The 18124-nt window shown below is 39.0% G+C and overlaps 1 protein-coding gene across 11 annotated transcripts in view; it reads right to left on the reverse strand.

Moving 5' to 3' along the window:
* Nucleotides 1-18124, reverse strand: part of mef2aa (myocyte enhancer factor 2aa) — a 107778-nt gene that overhangs the window by 52228 nt on the left and 37426 nt on the right. For all 11 annotated transcript variants that reach the window (XM_089116475.1, XM_089116477.1, XM_089116474.1 and 8 more), the window contains 2 exons: nucleotides 17385-17605; nucleotides 2630-2833 (listed from right to left, as the gene is read on the reverse strand). In XM_089116475.1, coding sequence (XP_088972601.1) covers nucleotides 2630-2833; nucleotides 17385-17438 — 258 coding nt within the window. In that variant the 5' untranslated portion in view covers nucleotides 17439-17605. The remainder of the gene's footprint in view (nucleotides 1-2629; nucleotides 2834-17384; nucleotides 17606-18124) is intronic.

The following is an 18124-nucleotide window of genomic DNA, read 5'->3' on the forward strand; positions in this document are numbered from 1 at the left end:
TCTGCAGTTCTGCCATGCAGGTAATTCACCAGCAGTGTCATCAGCATGAATAAAAGATAACTTGGCCCAGCTGACTCCTTTTATGCAGTTTTAGACATTTTCAGTAAAAGATTTTAAAGGAATACTTTACCCCAAAATGAAAAGTCTGTCATAAATTCTGTTACTCACCCTTATGTCATTTCAAAACTGTATAACTCCAAACAACACTGGACCACTCTGACTTTCAAAATATGGACAAAAACAAAGACATTTTTCAAAGAATCTTCTTTTGTGCTTCACGGAAGAAAGAAAGCCATACTGATACTGTACGGAATGACATGAGAGTGAGTAAATGATGACTTTTTTTTTTCAGTTTTGGGTGAACTATCCCTTTATTTTACTTAAAAATAAATGTCTAAAACTTCATAACAATTCTTAGGATTTTGTGTATGAATTCCATTCAAATATTGCTTTACAACAAAAAAATATGTAGTGAATGAATGAGAATGCTTTCACAAGTATCATGTAGACAACTAAGAATATTTGCAAGACTAAAAATAGAATCAGTGTTGGGGAAGCTACTCTGAAACTGTAGTTTGACAAGCTACAAGCTACTCGTAAGTTAAAGTAGTTAAACTACAGTCAAGCTACCCTTTTGGAAAAGTAGATTAGCTACACTACAAGTTACTATCAAAACGTAGTTAGCTACATTGAAACTACTTACGTATATTATAAATAACTGAATAAGTGTCTGATGAATGTTTTAAGTAAAATATAAATAATTATGATTTCAAAGAGTATTGTTTTATTACACACAAAACTCAAATATCTCAGACTGTATGTCAAAAGTGCAACATTGCAACAAACAGCCTACAACATTGCAAGAACAAAACACATCCAACGTAAATTGCATGTAGAACATTTTCTACAAAAATACCGATTGAACTTGGACAAATACGGCCATGGGTAATAATTAACGTTAGTTGTTTCTCCATCCTCCAAATCTGCCGTCACGTCTTGTCTAATCATAATATGAGTGTGTCAACCCACTTCTGTACGTCAGTGAACCGTTAGCCGCAAGATGCGTGAATAGGGACTTTAAGCAACAGCTGTTGATAGAACGGCAGCCGGAAGTAAACAGTTAACTGCCGTAGCTAAAGAGCGCAAACATCACTAAGCAACAGTAAAGAGGACGACATAGGGGATAATTTAATCATAAGACTAAATAAAAAAAGAAAGCGATTTTAAAAAGTAAGAGAAGGGTTGATTTTGGCATTTAATGATATACAGAAACGATTACAATGCCACATAACCTAAACCATAACATTAACTTTCTTATTCTGTCACGTAGTAACGACTACGGCAAATCAGCTGTTCTCCCGTAGTAGACGGTTACAGTAAAACGTCGCGAAGGAGCAGTTAATGTCGCGCATGCGCAATAGACCGACAGAATGCCGTTGCCGTTCCACCAGAGGGTGTTGCTTAAAGTCCCTATTAAACAACAGGTGGCGGTAATGGCAAAAAATGAGTTTGAAATCTAACAAGAAGAATAGCCTTGCATTGCGCTGATTCGCGCAGGCTCGACAAACGCAATGTAGCTTTTGCTCGCGCTACACCGCTACTTGCTGCAAAAAGTAGTCAGTAGCGTCGCTACTTGTAGTTAACTACTTCCCCAACAGTGAATAGTATTTATGCATAATATCCCAATTTGTATTTACTTATGATAAAACCTTTCAAAAAAGTGTCTGTATTACACATGCTACACTTATATTTTTTATTACATTTTTTATTATATTTTATATTACAAATGAGTACTGAATAATAAAAAAATCTAGAATGACGTCAAAGAGACTTTGAGTACATTTTTGTTCTTAGCTTGCTGATGGTCTCGACCTATAAAACTGGAATGTTGCTTTTGAAAAATGAGGACAGTGCAGCTTGGCAAATCCCGCTTTCTGTGTACTGAACACTACAGTAGTATGGTTTTGGTTTGCACAGCACTCATATGGCCAGCTGGGAAGGCTTTATGATGAGCACGCAGTTTTACGAATTATATAAATGGGAACATTTTTACACACTCATTAATTGAGCCAAACATGAATGGTGGACAAAAATGCCATGTGCCCAGTTCAGTTAGGGGGCCGTTACATGATCTATGCCCCTTTGTCAGTTGTGGTACTCAAATACATGCGGACTTATCAGTGGCTCCAGACGTCCTGAACCCTATCTAAGCACGAATGAGAAGGAAACTGTTACATGCTGTCCAGACATCAGTTTGTCCCCCATGGTACTATGGAACAACAAATGCAAAACATTTGTGCATAGATAATTTCGGGACTTCAACTTAAAACTGATTGCTGTGTTAGACATTATATCAAAGTGTGAGATATTCCCTCAAAATATGTTGTCGTTTGTAAAAGTATTTATTATATAACTAAATATATAAAAACAACAAAGCTCCAGCATAATTTGTTTGAAGAAGCCGCTTGGTTTTATATTGTGTTTCTAACTCAATGTTTTAAAGTCAATGTTTAAACTTCAATGACCTTTTGGGGCTTGGTACAATCAAAATGACATTGACGGTAAATGTAAAAATCCTTCAATCATCAAAGACTGGTCATTACAGGAATCAAAAGTAGGCCACACTCACCTCTACAATGTCAGAGTTGGTTCTGCTCTCGTGGGGTTCGTTGTATTCTGTGTACTTTAGTAGGACTTTGTCCATGTCAGTGCTGGCATACTGAAAGAGTTTGTTTGAACTGTTGAATATGATCAGGGCAATCTCACAGTCACACAACACGCTCAGCTCATAAGCTTTCTTCATCAAACCAAACTTCCGCTTTGTGAAGGTGACCTGTGAGGAAACAGAGAAAATAACAAGACATGCTCAGTAAAACGTTGTTTTATACACTAACTTTTTTTCCAAAGTTACTAGCCACTCAGGCTTTTTACTATCCACAATCTTGACCGATATCATGGTGATTTTTTTTTTTTTTTAATATTATCTCATCATTTGGCAGCAGGTGTTAGGGTGTCACTTTAAGACCTGACGCACGGATCCGTTATATTGTTGCACATACATATTCTTTCTCAACTGTTTAAGTGCAATAAGCAAAAAAACTAATAAATTCAACTAAAATTATCCATAATCCCATGCTTAAATTCAAGCCCTGTTACACCAACAATATTCATTCGGAGCAAATGAAACGAGCGAGTGAGGGAAGGCGGGTTTGTGTTTCAAATCGCTATCAGAGAGATGAGAGAGCGAGAAAGCGCAGCTGGTCTAGTGCATCTATGTATGCAGCAGAAAATGAGTATTGGAAGCATTTCAGATATTTCATAATCTACATTTTTGACAACACCGCATTGCACTTAGTTTATTATGGATGGATGGAGGGATGGATGGCAGACATTTTTGCTGCGGTGCCCGGGGAGCGGTTTGGGGTTAGGTGCCTTGCTCGAGGGCACCTCATACCCCTTTTCCACCAAAAAAAGAACTGGTTCGGAACTGGTGCTGGTTCAAAGTTGGTTCGGAGTTGGTTCAACTTGCGAAACGCTTCAGAACCTGTTTGTTTTTCCACTGACTAGAGCGCCCAGGGAACGACGTCATTACGTCACTATGTACGTCGCCATACGTCTTAGCTAGAAACGCTTGCAAATACAACATTACTTTTGGATTATCTCTAACTCGTGTACCAAGAAAGCTTTAAAAACAATTGAAATTGAAGTCTTTTAATCTTTTCGTTTGGTATGTGAAGAGTTCAGATGCAAAAGCCTCTAAGTGTCATTTGAAATTTTCTTCTAAAATGATCATTTTTATCAAGCTTGTATATTTAAGTTCAGTAATTTCACTTACATGGCAATGAAGATTACCTATTAATTGCCATTTAAGTGAAATTACTGAACTTAAATATACAAGCTTGATAAAAATGACCATTCTAGAAGAAAATTTCAAATGGCATTTAGAGGCTTTTGCATCTGAACTCTTCATGTAATCTTTTCTGATAAGTTATGTACCCCGTCTTGTGTCTTTTTTTCTTTCCGCTTATTTGTTCTATATTGTGACTGTTTTCTTCTTTGCTTATAATGTCTTCAATAAAAAAAATTACAAAAATAGAAACGCTTGCGTTAACTTCAAGCATAACAATTACAAAGGCGGACTCCATCGTGTTTCTGCAAATGTTTCTCTTGGCTTTGCGATCCTTTATTATGGTCAGAAAAGATGTTTAGATCACATCTAAACCCGCACCAGCCCCCGACGTAAGCATGACGTGGTAAAAGAACAGTTCTAGTCCAGCACAGCATGTGCGCTTCTGCAGGTCACACGTAAGCGCCCATACCTATCTGACTTTTCAAGAGACGACCGGCCATTATGCACCAAGCTATATGCTTTGCTTTAGATCCAGCTTCTCCTGGCCGAGAACCGGTTCTTTGGCTGTCGAAACACAAAGAACTGGTTCGCGCGCAGGCACCGGCTCCGAACCGGCTCTCAAAATGCTTTGGTGGAAAAGGGGCTTCAGTCATTTTCTGCTGGAATTGAGACCTAACTTTAAATCACAAATCAAAACAATTGTCTCACTGTGGTGGTGGGTATCCTTACAATGGTTTTGGACTGATTTTAGATCAGCTAAAAGTCTAATTGTTTTAGTGGACTTTATCTATCCCGGGCCATGTTACTGCGAGATAATGAGTCGAGTAGACAGCAGAGATGCCACAGTGATGTCATGGCGGGTCAGACAGAAGGTCAGTGTGAGGAACGCAACAGAGGCTCCACAGCCTGTGCAATCAGCCCATTAGGGAGACAGCAGGCTCCATCACTCCTGCCTGCATCCCCTGACAGCCTCTTCCTGCAGGACCATCGCTGTAACACGAGCCGGCATGTGCGCTTCTGCAGGTCACACGTAAGCGCCCATACCTATCTGACTTTTCAAGAGACGACCGGCCATTATGCACCAAGCTATATGCTTTGCTTTAGATCCGGCTGTACAGTAAGCCAAGCCAAGCATGTATCCTACTATCCACAAGAAGCTCATTCAGGAGCCTTCAAAAGCCTGAAAATGAATTATGCATTTGTTCAGCTCCCATGTTTAACAAGTGTTGCACACTGAAGATAGCAGCAGATTTACTTTCATAATATGGGAGCATCAGAACGACATCATGGATGAGCATATGAACACTCAAGATGAACAGGATGTGTCGTGCACATGGCAAAACTTCCAGAGATGCCATGGAAAGCTGTGCCTAGAGCGAAAAGAAGTTGGAGAGCGTGTCTATGCGAGGGAGAGAGAGAGAGAGCTGTATGATTACTTCCGCCAATTTCACTGACCTACAAAGCAGAGCTGAGCAGATGAGCTGGCTTTGTTCAACTTTAATTGGTCACAGCTTGCAGAAACCCTCATTTCAAATGGTACAATGCAATATAATCCAATGAGCAGCCCAGTATCTTTAAATCTATACTGATTTGTGGAGTCCCATGTTCTGCATTACAGGTGATTATAATGCTTAATTTATGTTTTCAGTTGAACACAATACAAATCTGGAGAAATTGATATTCTTCAATTGATAAACCTCATTTTGAGGGTTTTTTTTTATTATTTAAAATTAAATGATGAATAAATATTATATTTAAAGCAACAGTAAAAAGAATTAGAATAAAACAATGTCCAGACAAATAATGTATTCCTGTGATGGCAAAGCTGAATTTTCAGCAGCCATTAATCAAATGATCCTTCAGAAAGCATTCTAAAATGCTAATATATATACAGTACATGTATGAAAATCAATTAGAAAATTCCTTCAGATAATTATACAAGCATGCCACAATTCACAAGACTGCAGACACTGTCAGCTACCTAAGTAACTGTTGAACCAAATCAAATTTGTACATGGCGTACATAACACATTCATCTAAATCCATTCAACCTCCAATGACATGAGGCAATGACACACAGCGGCTTACATTATCAATAAACAGGAAGCGAATGGAGTGTGCTGGAGGAGCAGGACTGTATACTTGAGCAGTCTAGAGAGAGTAGTAAGCTGAGCTCAGGCAGACAGCAGTGTGAATTCCCAGAGCCACAAAGAGCAACTCCCTCCCAGCTGTCATTAGACTCCTCTTGCCTCTCTTGCCGAGCAAACACAGGCAAAGCAGCCTCCAAAATCTCCCTGGACAAGCCTTTACCAAGTATAACATTATTAAATGCTCCCTCATACCATAAATGGCAGATTTAATTGTAAAACGTATGGAGATGGGAACTATAGCCCAAGTACAGTAGGTGGCATAGTTCAGGTTGGAGTTGACCTCTGAGGCAGCAGAAGAAGAAAATGTCACCTTTAGTATGGGACAGGCCCTGCTGTATGGTGTGTTCTGTGACATTGTTCCACTCCATTGCTGTTAAGGGCACTCAGAGTAGTTTCTTGCTGACCCAGAGTAACGATTTATTCCAGCTGCAGTGCAGGACACCGTCACACACACTCGCATTGACATCCGCATTCAAACAAGAACTTTTAACTCACGTTTAACTTATCATCATACAAAGAGCAATTATACTCTTTTCAGCCTTGGGTGGCACAATGCACGCCTGTGACGGCAGTGATGACAAACGCAGTTGTCATCTTTACGATAAGTACAGTCTACAAGCCACAGTTTAAGAACGCCACAAATAAGCGCTCTAAGCTGCAAGAAGGGTTTGTGGGTGAGTCCCCAAACAACAACCCCAGTCTCCCGGGTCACTGCTGACACAGTGGAAATCCATTGAGAGATCTGGGGTCATGTGGGAGGTCAGTGGTTCTTTTTTCCCACCAGCTCATAGAGAAACACACCCACACAGCAGTTGACTGATTTCAGACTGTAATTTCAGACTGATATCATGAAATGGCGTATATATGACTCGGCAATTCGTATTTCCATTTTTGGCGTGCTATCAACACACATAATCACTTTTCAACGTGTTTATGAACGCCGTTACATTACTGTATATATAAATATATGCCCTAACCTAGGGATGCACCGATATGAAAATTTTGGCCGATACCGATAATTTTTTATATTTGAAAGCCGATAACCGATATATTGGCCGATAAATCTAAACCAAAATTTGTATATAATTTTTGAGAACCTGATTACAAAAACAGGAGTCTCATCATTAAAATCCACGTCCAAAACACACAATTACAATGACGTTCTCGTTATAATTTTATGTAGCGGATATGACAGCCTTGCATGTTGCAATTTACTGTCCTCAAGCAATTCAAATCCATCATGTTGAACAGAAAATAATACATTATTTATCGGCTTTAATATATTGGCTAAATTTTCTTATCCGGCCGATAACGATATGGTGGCCGATATATCGTGCATCCCTAACCTAACCCAACCCCGTCCCTAAACCTACCCGTCACTGGGGTTAATAGCCTTTACGAGTCTTCCCCTACCATCCAAGAAAAAAAATAAAAATATCGCTCCCCAGATGTAGATCTACATTTTGTTTAGTTTCGCTCGGACATTTAACGGCGTAGACATACACGCATACACGCGGATAGCTCAAAATGCGTATAGATAACATGTCACTTGACTTGAAAATGACGTGTATGTTTACGCCAAAGTCATGATGCCATGTTGGTAATTTACTGATCTAGCTACTGTCATGCGAGTTAGGGCGGCAAAATGTATCGAAATAAAACAGAAATCTACATGGCTTAGTGTGATCATCAAAGTCTACGATTTAATTAAGTATAAATACACTACGAGTTTCAGAGTGAAGTGCGGCACTGTGCTTTTTTATACGTGTGCAAGCTCATGATCCAGTGTTTTCAAAGTCACAGAGTGGCTCAGTTCACATCAAATGCTGCTCCACACAAACTCATCTATGCATCTGCTCTGAGTTTGGGCTGTGTATAACGTGCATTTGGGAATGCAACATGTGCCAACATCTTCTGATTGTTGTAATGAGGAGTGCTTAAAAACCAGCTGTTGTCAACAAAAGAGAAGCTTTTTGCCAAAATAAAAGCTCAATAGTTTTGCGATTGAATTGAAGAAATTAATACAGCCAATAGCCTGGGAAAACCCAAACAACGTCCAGCAAATTTAGATTTGCTCTGAAAGTTAGTCTGGCAAAGAGCTCATTTAAGCCCATTTCCAATCCGTCGAAATCGCGGTACCAATCAGAAACGTTGGGGCGGGCTTTACACGATGACAACAGCGCTGGGATTTTGAAGCAGATTTTGTAGCCTACATTACAAAGATGGCTGCCGCCGTCAAACATCACTTGTTCAAATCAGCTATCGCGTCTGTTTTAAGTGATTTGAACGTTTCCTTTTTGTTAAAAACCAGGCAAAGAACAACACTCGGATATGTTACTCCGCCGGCCGCCGCTCTGCATACGTCATCTCCTTCATCGCTCTGATTGATTTTAGGTCTACCTGCGACATTCGTTGGTGACGCCCCTCTGGAAATGATTTGTCTACGACCCTTTCCAGACCATAACTCAGTTACAACTGAGAATGGTCTGGTTTTAACCAGGATATACAGCCATAGTTTTAATAATAATTAACATCCACTACTCCATTTTCTGATTTATAGTTCAATTTTACAATAGTACTAATAATAATTATAAATATAATAATTAAAATAAGAATATTATCTTTATTTAATAGTCATATCAACTGCCACATTGTAGAGATGCAATGACAATTTTTGGAGACCTACAAGGAAACGCAGCAAACCTTTTATTAGAAAAATTGCAGTTAGAATTTGGTTGGAGCCAAATCGTGCAACCCTAATAGAAGTCATAAATATAAATATGATTTAAAGAATGTCAACACAAAAAAACATATCGGTAAGAATAATCCCACAAACAGATATTGGGAGCACTTCAACACAGCACCCACAGTGACTAAAGTTTGAGGAAGTAATGTTATGAGTCATGTTTTGTGCTCCAAACTTGCCTTTGTTCCCTACAACTTGTGGCAGTCTTTGATAAGGTCATTCTATCCCAGACATACAGTAATTATATTAGCATTTCTCATCTAATTGTACAGCAGGAATAAGAACGCTGACCTTTTCACAACTTTTTCAGCATATCAGGTAGTTGCTGGGCTACTAATTCTGCTCTGCCATCATCTCTTCCATGTTGTAACTCTTACTTTTCAGTCTGTCCTCTTTTTGCTGGCAGCGCACTGGGCTGACTTGTATACCGTTGGGTATTGTGGCTTCTTAGAATTTCAAGATACCAGTGAATCAAAGCAAATGAGGATGTGTGTGAGTAAAAATAATCCTTGCTCTCCCATATAGAGGAAATGGGCAATATGTGTGGCTGAAAAGTGTTGAGTAATGCATTTACGTGACCAGAATCTTGAGGAATTCCTCGTTGTGGATTGTGGTGAGACGAACTAGATCATGAAGAAGTGTACCCACGTATTTTAAGGGTATGTGAATACATGTAAATCTGTGTGTGTTTCACCTCAGAAAAATGACAATGTCTGGCTTGTCACTCAAAGCCTCCATCACAGGCTGTCCTTAGGGAGGGGAGTCAACAAGAAAAAACAAGTAATGTTCTCTGGCATTGAAGGTGACGCCTCTTACATCGAATAGAGAGCATAGTTAGACATATAATTGAAAGCAGCATGTCAGCTTCAATGATCTCGATAACAAATAGCAGGGGGTTTGTGTGGTCCAGAGAGAGTCTCTGCCATAGCACCAGCTGGCAGAGTGACCCAAGCCCCCTGGCTCCTGCGCTCCTGCTTCCCAGCAAAGAGCACTCAGGCCTGGGAGACAGGCAGCGGTCCCTCCCTCCTGTCCGGCTGGATCAGCTTTCACAGGACACAGAGGAAGCCCCAGGTCCACAGTTCAATGCTGGGTTCTGAGCGTTCGAGTACCCAGGGCAGAGTCAGCCAGCTGGGGCTGAGCCGGTGTGACCTTGTAATTAGACTTATCTCTATGCATTTATCTCTCACACTCATTCACAACATGAACTTCACCTGTGATAATTGGTCTGTTCAACACAGCAAAGCAATTAAGGCAAAACAAGCTAGAAGAAAACTGTTTATACTTTTAAATGAATTATTCTGATAGAATGCGATTCCATAGCCTAGTGAGATGCCAATGGAGACACAATTTAAAGATATCTAAGGCACACTCATGACATTAAAGCTGGTATAATAAGTAGGCAACGTAATTATGCTGTCACATAATATAAAATTTTGCCAAATTTCAAAGCAGAATTGTATTCACAAAGAAGGCAGACACAGAATACACTACCTTCCGAGAAATGCTTCAGAAATTACAAGCTTGGTGAATTATACCAAAGTCCTTTTAGGCAAGTCATGCCACTCGGTCGCCATCTTGGCAACGCGCTTCCGGGCAGCTATTTTAGACTAACAAGATCAGGCTTCTATCTAAAAGAATGGGCAGAGACTCAGAACTGCACTTTCACTGGTCAACGGGACATAAAAACTGCTTGTAGACCATTTTGCAAGATGTAAATAACACTGGTCCAGAAACACTTCCTGTTTTCTTTATTTCACATGTGAAGAAAACATCTTAACGATGTTTGTTTAACTTTTTGATTCAGTTTTATATGTTCTGTTGGTTGTATTTTATCCCAGCTTTTATGTAGTGTTAAAAAACTGAAACAGGAAGTGCTTCTGGACCAGTGTTGTTTACATCTTGCAAAAAGTGGCATGTCTCTATATAAATAGTCTCTGACTATACATATAAGGTTTAATAAATGTATATATTAGTATATTTATTAAATATAATGAATGTTATTGTTTAATATACTGTATATCATTTGAATAAATAAATACTGTAAAATTTAATTGTAATTCGGTCCTGCAAATGCATAATAAATAATATATATATGTATATATATATATATATATGTATGAAGAGTTCAGATGCAAAAGCCTCTAAATGCCATTTGAAATTTTCTTCTTTAATGATGATTTTTATCAAACTTGTATATTTAAGTTCAGTAATTTCACTTAAATAACAATTAACAGGTAATTATCATTGCCATTTAAGTGAAATCACTGAACTAAAATATACAAGCTTGATAAAAATTATCATTCTAGAAGAAAATTTCAAATGGCACTTAGATGCTTTTGCATATATATATATATATATATATATATATATATATTAGGGCTGTGCAAAGATTAATTGCGATTAATCGCATCCAAAATAAAAGTTTGTGTTTACATAATATATATGTGTGTGCTGTGTATAATTATTTTTTATATATATATATATATATATATATATATATGCATGCATGTATATATTTAAGAATTATTTGCACGTAAATACTGTGTATATATATATATATAAATACATAATATATATTATATATAAATATAAATATTTTATATATGAATAACACATTTTCTTAAATATATACATGAATGTGCGTGTATTTATATATACAAAATAATTATACACAGCACACACAAATATATTATGTAAACACAAACTTTTATTTTGGATGTGATTAATCGCAATTAATCTTTGCACAACCCTAATATATATATATATATATATATATATATATATATATATATATATATATATACGTAAATTGCCATATAGCAGGCAATATGCAGTTGTTGTTATATGCTAGGTGTTAGACAACACACTTGTTTGGTTTATTGAATGAATAATGAGGTCAACAAGCCTGACATGAAAAGAAAGCAATGAACACATTCTTTCAGATATAAAGATCATGTGCATTTCTATGACTTTTCATTCTGTGTTGTTGATGTTCTGCCACCACGATGAATAACCGAAGGGAGGCGGGTGGAGTTTTCATTGTTCTGAACATTTCATTGTTGTTGTCATCAAACATGAATTACAGACAGAAAGCCTCCCACACTATTTCCCCTTACAAACCTAGAACTATACTCTAATGCAGTTAAACCAAAAACAAAACTCCCTTTGCTTTAAATAATCCACTTTAGCTGCAATTACAATCATTTAAGGACGCCTAATATCGGAAAGGGCACTTTGAGAGGACGTAATCTTTTTTGAAAAAGAAAACCTTTTTTCACTTCCTGTTTTTTTTTTTTTTTATCATTAAAGAATAATAGTGTTCTCTCAGAACCTTTTAGGAGAGAGAAGAAGAGGAGTCTAATAAAATGGAAGGATGCACGTCACTTTTTTTCCTGCCTAAAACAGAGAGCAAGAGTGGCACTCCGGAACATGCGACATGTGCAAGCAAAAGTAAGCCAAAGCAAGGGCGGGTGACACTCCACCCAGCAGTGAAATCATCAAACTTTTAATGACTTGGGTAATTACCCCTAGTGAGCCTGCTTAATGGCGTACAGCGGACGTCGTTAGGCACAGAGGTCCAAACGCACACACTCGCACACAAACGCAGCAGCGAGAGAGCATGTCGACTGTATGGAAACAAAGCCAAAAGATACCTGATGAAACCGCGAGTTTTTCCTGCGCGTGCTTTTGCAGAACTCTTCCCTCGAGTCTTTACTCTTGCGTTCACGATAATACTTTCCATCCTCTCTGAATCAAAGAGCTGTCGCAACACAATCAGAGCTACAATGGAGTGATGCTGTTGACAGGTAGCTCTCATTAGGGTCCTTTGAGACCATCACCGCAATTACAAGTTTTCTACTAGGGGAGAACTTCAAAAAGCATGTTACTACCACTATCACATGCGCTGCAAATGAGACAGGTGTACGACATTATCAGGACATGTAATTACAGGTTTGAGGAAATCAGAGCTTGTAATGAGTGGACGATGGACAGGTGGAGAGGGAAAGGGAGGGGGGTTCAGGATCATTCTGTCCTCCTGCGCTATTATGGCAGTCGTCCCCCTTACACAGCTTTGCAATTAGTATGTCAGCCTGAGCTGTTCAGTGAGGCTAACCAAATCCTCTCCTCTTCTCCTTTCGCTGTCACTCCTTCCTCCTCCTACAGGCCGCACTTAAGGGGCTTTTGGTGGAAAGCCCCAGAAGGAGAGGGATGCATGCATGACAGGACCTCCAGCTCCTCTATATTTCATAGAGTCTGAGCGTGCTGCCGAGTAAGAACAGAGATGCTCTGCCGTCGTTCTTATAAAATAATGAACTCATACCTCTTTCTTCCACTGATGGGACTCAATCAATGGTTGAATCGACGTCCGTTACGCCTTCCCTAGCGAATCGATCAAAGGGCAGGATTCGATGCTCGCTAAGATCTTACAAACCTCTTGGGGGTGAATACTTTTGCAGGATACGTGCCGGAACGGCACAATGAACGTCCCGCGGCTTGCTTCTGAACCTATTGTTTTGACAGATACTGCAATTGTGGACATCACGACCCCCGCTGAGCTCTCCTAAATAAATCCTGATAGGTCAACAGGCTTTCAAGATCCCTTCACATAATGAATGGAGATGCCCCTGCCGAAGCCTGTGCTGCGTGCAGAACCGCCACTGTATTTAATTAGGCCACTTAAGGCATTCTCTCATTCTAATGCAATGAATAAAGATAGCTCCCGGCACAGCCGCGCAGATAAGGATTTTAATTGTCTTCTTTCAACGGGCCCAGTATGCTAATGGCCATCTCCCCAGGGTGAGGAGAGCACCCTAGAGCGAGCAGGAGACCGGGTTCATGCTAGTGGGGGGGAAGAACTGCGCAAAAGCTCTAATAAAAGGGCTTTGCGTCTTACATCTTTCTCCATTTGTCTCCAAGAACTCTCTGCTGAGCAAGTCGACCACACTCGTGGCTGAGCCTGTGTGCCACTGATAACCACCCTCTCCGATGAGCACCGTGAAATTCGGATTGTGACGGACAAGAGCGCGATTAATTACTGTGTGGTGTATTGTCTCTCAAGCTCTGTAATAACAGCAGGGAAAAGAAAAAGCTGTATTGTGATACGCTTAAAGTCAATGCGAGTGAATGAATTCTTAAAGGGATCATCCAAATGATTTACTCACCCTCATGTCCTTCCAAAAATATATGAGTTTTTTTTTCTTTTGTGGAACATAATAGAAGAATTTCTAAAGAATGTGAAACTGTTTTTGTCCTTATAATGAAAGTCAATGGGTATAAAACAACATTAGATAAAAGTGACTTTCATTGTGTGGACAAAACAACACTGAGACATTTTTTTAAATACCTTTTTTTGTCTTGGACATGAGAGCGAGTAAATGATTTTTGGTAAGAGATCCGCTCTTTGAATGAATGAATGAGGCATTTATAGGCTTTGAGTGATCCGATTTCGAGACCTTGCTCATAGTTGTTAGCCTTGGTTTTTTCGATACCGTCCTCTCTTCAAACATTTCAAAAATAAACTAAAATTTGATGTGAAATATCCCATTAAAAGAGTAGTTCACTTTTAAAAAAAACTTTTTGCTGATAATTTACTCACCCCCATGTCATCCAAGATGTCCACGTCTTTCTTTCTTCAGTCGAAAAGAAATTAAGGTTTTTGATGAAAACTCGCTCAAATCAAAATGAACGAATCTTTTTTCGTGTCATTTGGTTCATTCAACAAACGAAACGAACGAATTAACTCGGAAAAAGATGTGTTCATTTTGATGAACGAGTTCGAACAGGAGAGTCACGAACGCGCATCACAGTACAGAGCAAGGCGAGCATTTGAGCTTATAAAACTTAAACTTTGTTATGAGCGATCGTTTCGCTTGATAAGACCCTTATTCATCGTCTGGAATCGTTTAAAGCCCTTTGAACAGTTTGCCTTTTGGACCTTGAACCGTTTGGTTCCCATTGAAGTCTATTATATGGAGAAAAGTCCTGTAATGTTTTCTTCAAAAACCTTAATCTTTTTTTTCGACTGAAGAAAGAATGACATGGACATCTTGGATGACATGGGGGTGAGTAAATTATCAGCAAAAGTATTTTTTTTATTTTTTTTATTTTTTTAGATAGGTAGAATGAAATAAACTGAACTAGAAAAAAGTGAACTTTCTCTTTGCCCCCTTTTCTCTCTTTTTTTTTTCTTTTCTTTTTGCTGATGTTGTAGGCTGGGGCAGATAGTGCAGATGCTGATGTTTCTAGTAGACATCTTCTCTTTGCCTGCCTTCCTATTTGGATCCCACCCAGGACCTGGTGTTATGCTGATAATTGGCCTGTCCTGTAAATTCGAGTTTCTCACTTGGCTGAACTGCTACCTCCACAGTAACTGTCAGAGAGGTGGGAGGAGAGCTGGGGGCAAGGAGGGAGGGAGGAGGGCACGGGCTGTTATGTTATCACCCTCAGGAGAGTGAGCAAAACCTCAATTAGCTTTCCGTGAGCATGGCAAGAAAAGTTATTTCACCGACGAGACAGTGCAAATGATATTTTGAGCGGGTGTGAATGGGTGCATCAAGTCTAGCTGGAGAGACGTGGACTGATGCATACTGTTTTTCATTATCAAATCTATAAACATGACAAATGGAGTGACTTCCTCTCTAAAATGGATATTAGACATGCCATGTATGCTTGAGCACAACTCTACGTGCCTCACATCTGTTTTCTAAGTGCATTTTCCCTTCTCTAAAATGACTGTGTCAGAGAAAGCGACCAGACGGGGCTGTGTTATGTTATTTATATTTAGCGTGAGTAGACAAGGGTGAATTCCAGTCTGTCTCTGTCGCTGGCTAGATCATTGCCACTTTTCTGGGGAAAGGAAAGGGCATGAATATATAGAGAGAGGCAGAAGCAGAAATAGGGAGATTGGAGAGAGAGATGGGCACAGTGTATCCCCACTGTCCCTCCTTGTAATGAGAGGGTGCCGAGGTACTACCAAGCATCTGCACCCGCTCGGCCCAAGCACAAGCCCACCAGTGTGAAGAGAGAGAGAGAGAGAGAGGCCATAGTCGCCCCAATTCACCCCAGTCACCCCTTGCTGACTTGCACCAGCTCTGTCTGCCTCATCAACTTCTCCGGACCGAAATTGCAGGGTGGTGTGTGGGAACCGCGTCTGTAAATATGGCTGGAAATGTGTCCCGGTCCCTTTTTATGGCTGTGTGTCTATCCAGGAATGCTGGGACAACATGTTTAGCCAATGAACAGATGGCCCAAACTGAGCAATAATCAAATGGGTCTTTCAGGCCTGTTGTGTTTGCTGTGCACAAAATCATGAAGGGATTCTGATATTTCTTCCCTAATATGTAGACCAAAAGTTGTTGTTTTTTTTTTGCTTAGCAAGGCTTCGTTTATTTGATCATAACTACAGTAAAAACAGTCAATATTATTGTCATTTAACCCTTATGCTGCATTAGGGACATTTTTGGTCTTTTGCAGTTTAATTTCTTTGACCATTTTGGCTGTTTTAATGCAAATGGTATGAAATTTGGCAAAATTGTGACTTTTTGGATACATGTAAAAAATGTGATCCCATTTTGCTAAATATGTATAACACACACTGTGTAGATCAAATAGTAACACTCAGCACCATAAAGACCACAAATGGCCCATTGAAACCCATTAAAACGTTGTTTAAATCTGAGGCTGTCAGAAATACATGAAACATGATTTTTGCACAAACATCCTTTCATTTTGAAGCAAAAGCATTATATTTGCATTATATAGTGTATTCCACCAGATGACGTCACTACATATTTATTCCCTATGCGTGGAAATGCACCTTATTTTAGGCAATAGGCAATGTTTAATAGGTGGCCATTTTTGGTCTCTAACGCGCTAAGTGGGATTTTTTGCAAAGTGGGACTGTGATAATCCAAATCTAAAGTTTTCTCTTTGCATTTAGTTTATTGAAAATAATTGAATTTTTGTGTTTTTTCCTCTTATACAAATCGATGGTTTCGCAAACAAAACTGGTAATTAAAGGGTTAAAATCCTGAAATTGAATACATTTTTGGTAGTTATGATGAGGACTGATGCTGGTTAAAAGATTTAACTTGGTAAAAGTGGAAAATAATAATAATATATAATATTTTAGGCAATGTTTAATATGTGGCCATTTTTGGTCCTTAATGCACTCAACGGTGTTAAAAATCTAATGCAGCACAAGGGTTAAAATAATTTCTATTCTTTGTTGAATAGAAATGTGAAAAGAACGGGATTTATTTGAAATATAAATATTTTGTCGCTTTATAAATATCTTTGTCAATTGGCTTTATGCACAGCTGCACTACTTCCTGAAGTTCAGCCAGCTCCTTGTTTCCTGTCTGCCATTATTGGACAAACCGATTAATCCAGGTGTGTCTGATTATTGTTGCCGTGACAACTGAGGTCAGGCACACCTGAATTAATCAGTTTGTCCAATAATGGCTGTCAGGAAACAAGGAGCTGGCTGAACTTCAGGAAGTAGTGCAGCTGTGCATAAAGCCAGCAATTTCATGAGTCCTTGCTGAATAAAAGCATGAATTTCTTGTTAAAATAAATGTTAAAATACATTAAAAAAAATGGACATGCAGGTTAAGGATGATATCCAATAACTACTGACCTGCCGGTTCCTCTCATCCATGATCCGCGTGATCTGTATCTTCTTCCGTCCCATCTTGGCGTCCTGCTTGGTCTCTCTGACACCGTGAGAATATCAGAAAAACACGAGAGTTGGTCTGCCTTCACTCCCCTAGCACATTGTACTCCACTCTTTCTTCTCGAGTCTTTCTCTCTCACTCTCTTTCTGTCTATGTCGTTTTCCTGAGGTGTCCACACCACGATCTGTGAAACAGAATTAGAGAACGAAATGAGAAAAGAAATGAAGATCAGAGACAGAAAGAGAGAAAACCTGTTGTAATGTGAAAACTCTAGAAAAACAAAAGTGGAGGTCTGATGCAGATGAAAGCGTCTGTGTTGCCCTGCCTGATACATGCAGGAAGGATATAAAACTGAGACACACAATGATTTCTTATCTTCACACCTGCTTTTCTTCAACAGCTGGAGATTGGCCCACTCACATGACATGTATTATTAGTTTAAAAAACTAAAACACTGAATAATGGATATGTATTTTTGATGCTCATTCCCCCTGCTTTTACATTATAGTTGTATTATATTATAATATTATGATGAATACAATGTAATCCTAAAACATTATAATGTTGTGATGCCCAAATTCATTTGTAGCTTTTAAGGCGACACACGGCAGGCAAAAACATTTCTTTTTTCACTGGTCAATTTTGAGATTTTGGGATATTTGTCTTCAATAACATGTCTTCTTTCAGACTTGTGGTGAAAAAA

Source organism: Pimephales promelas, chromosome 10, assembly GCF_988280905.1.
Source record: "Pimephales promelas chromosome 10, fPimPro1.hap1.1, whole genome shotgun sequence".
NCBI classification, from domain to species: Eukaryota; Metazoa; Chordata; class Actinopteri; order Cypriniformes; family Leuciscidae; genus Pimephales; species Pimephales promelas.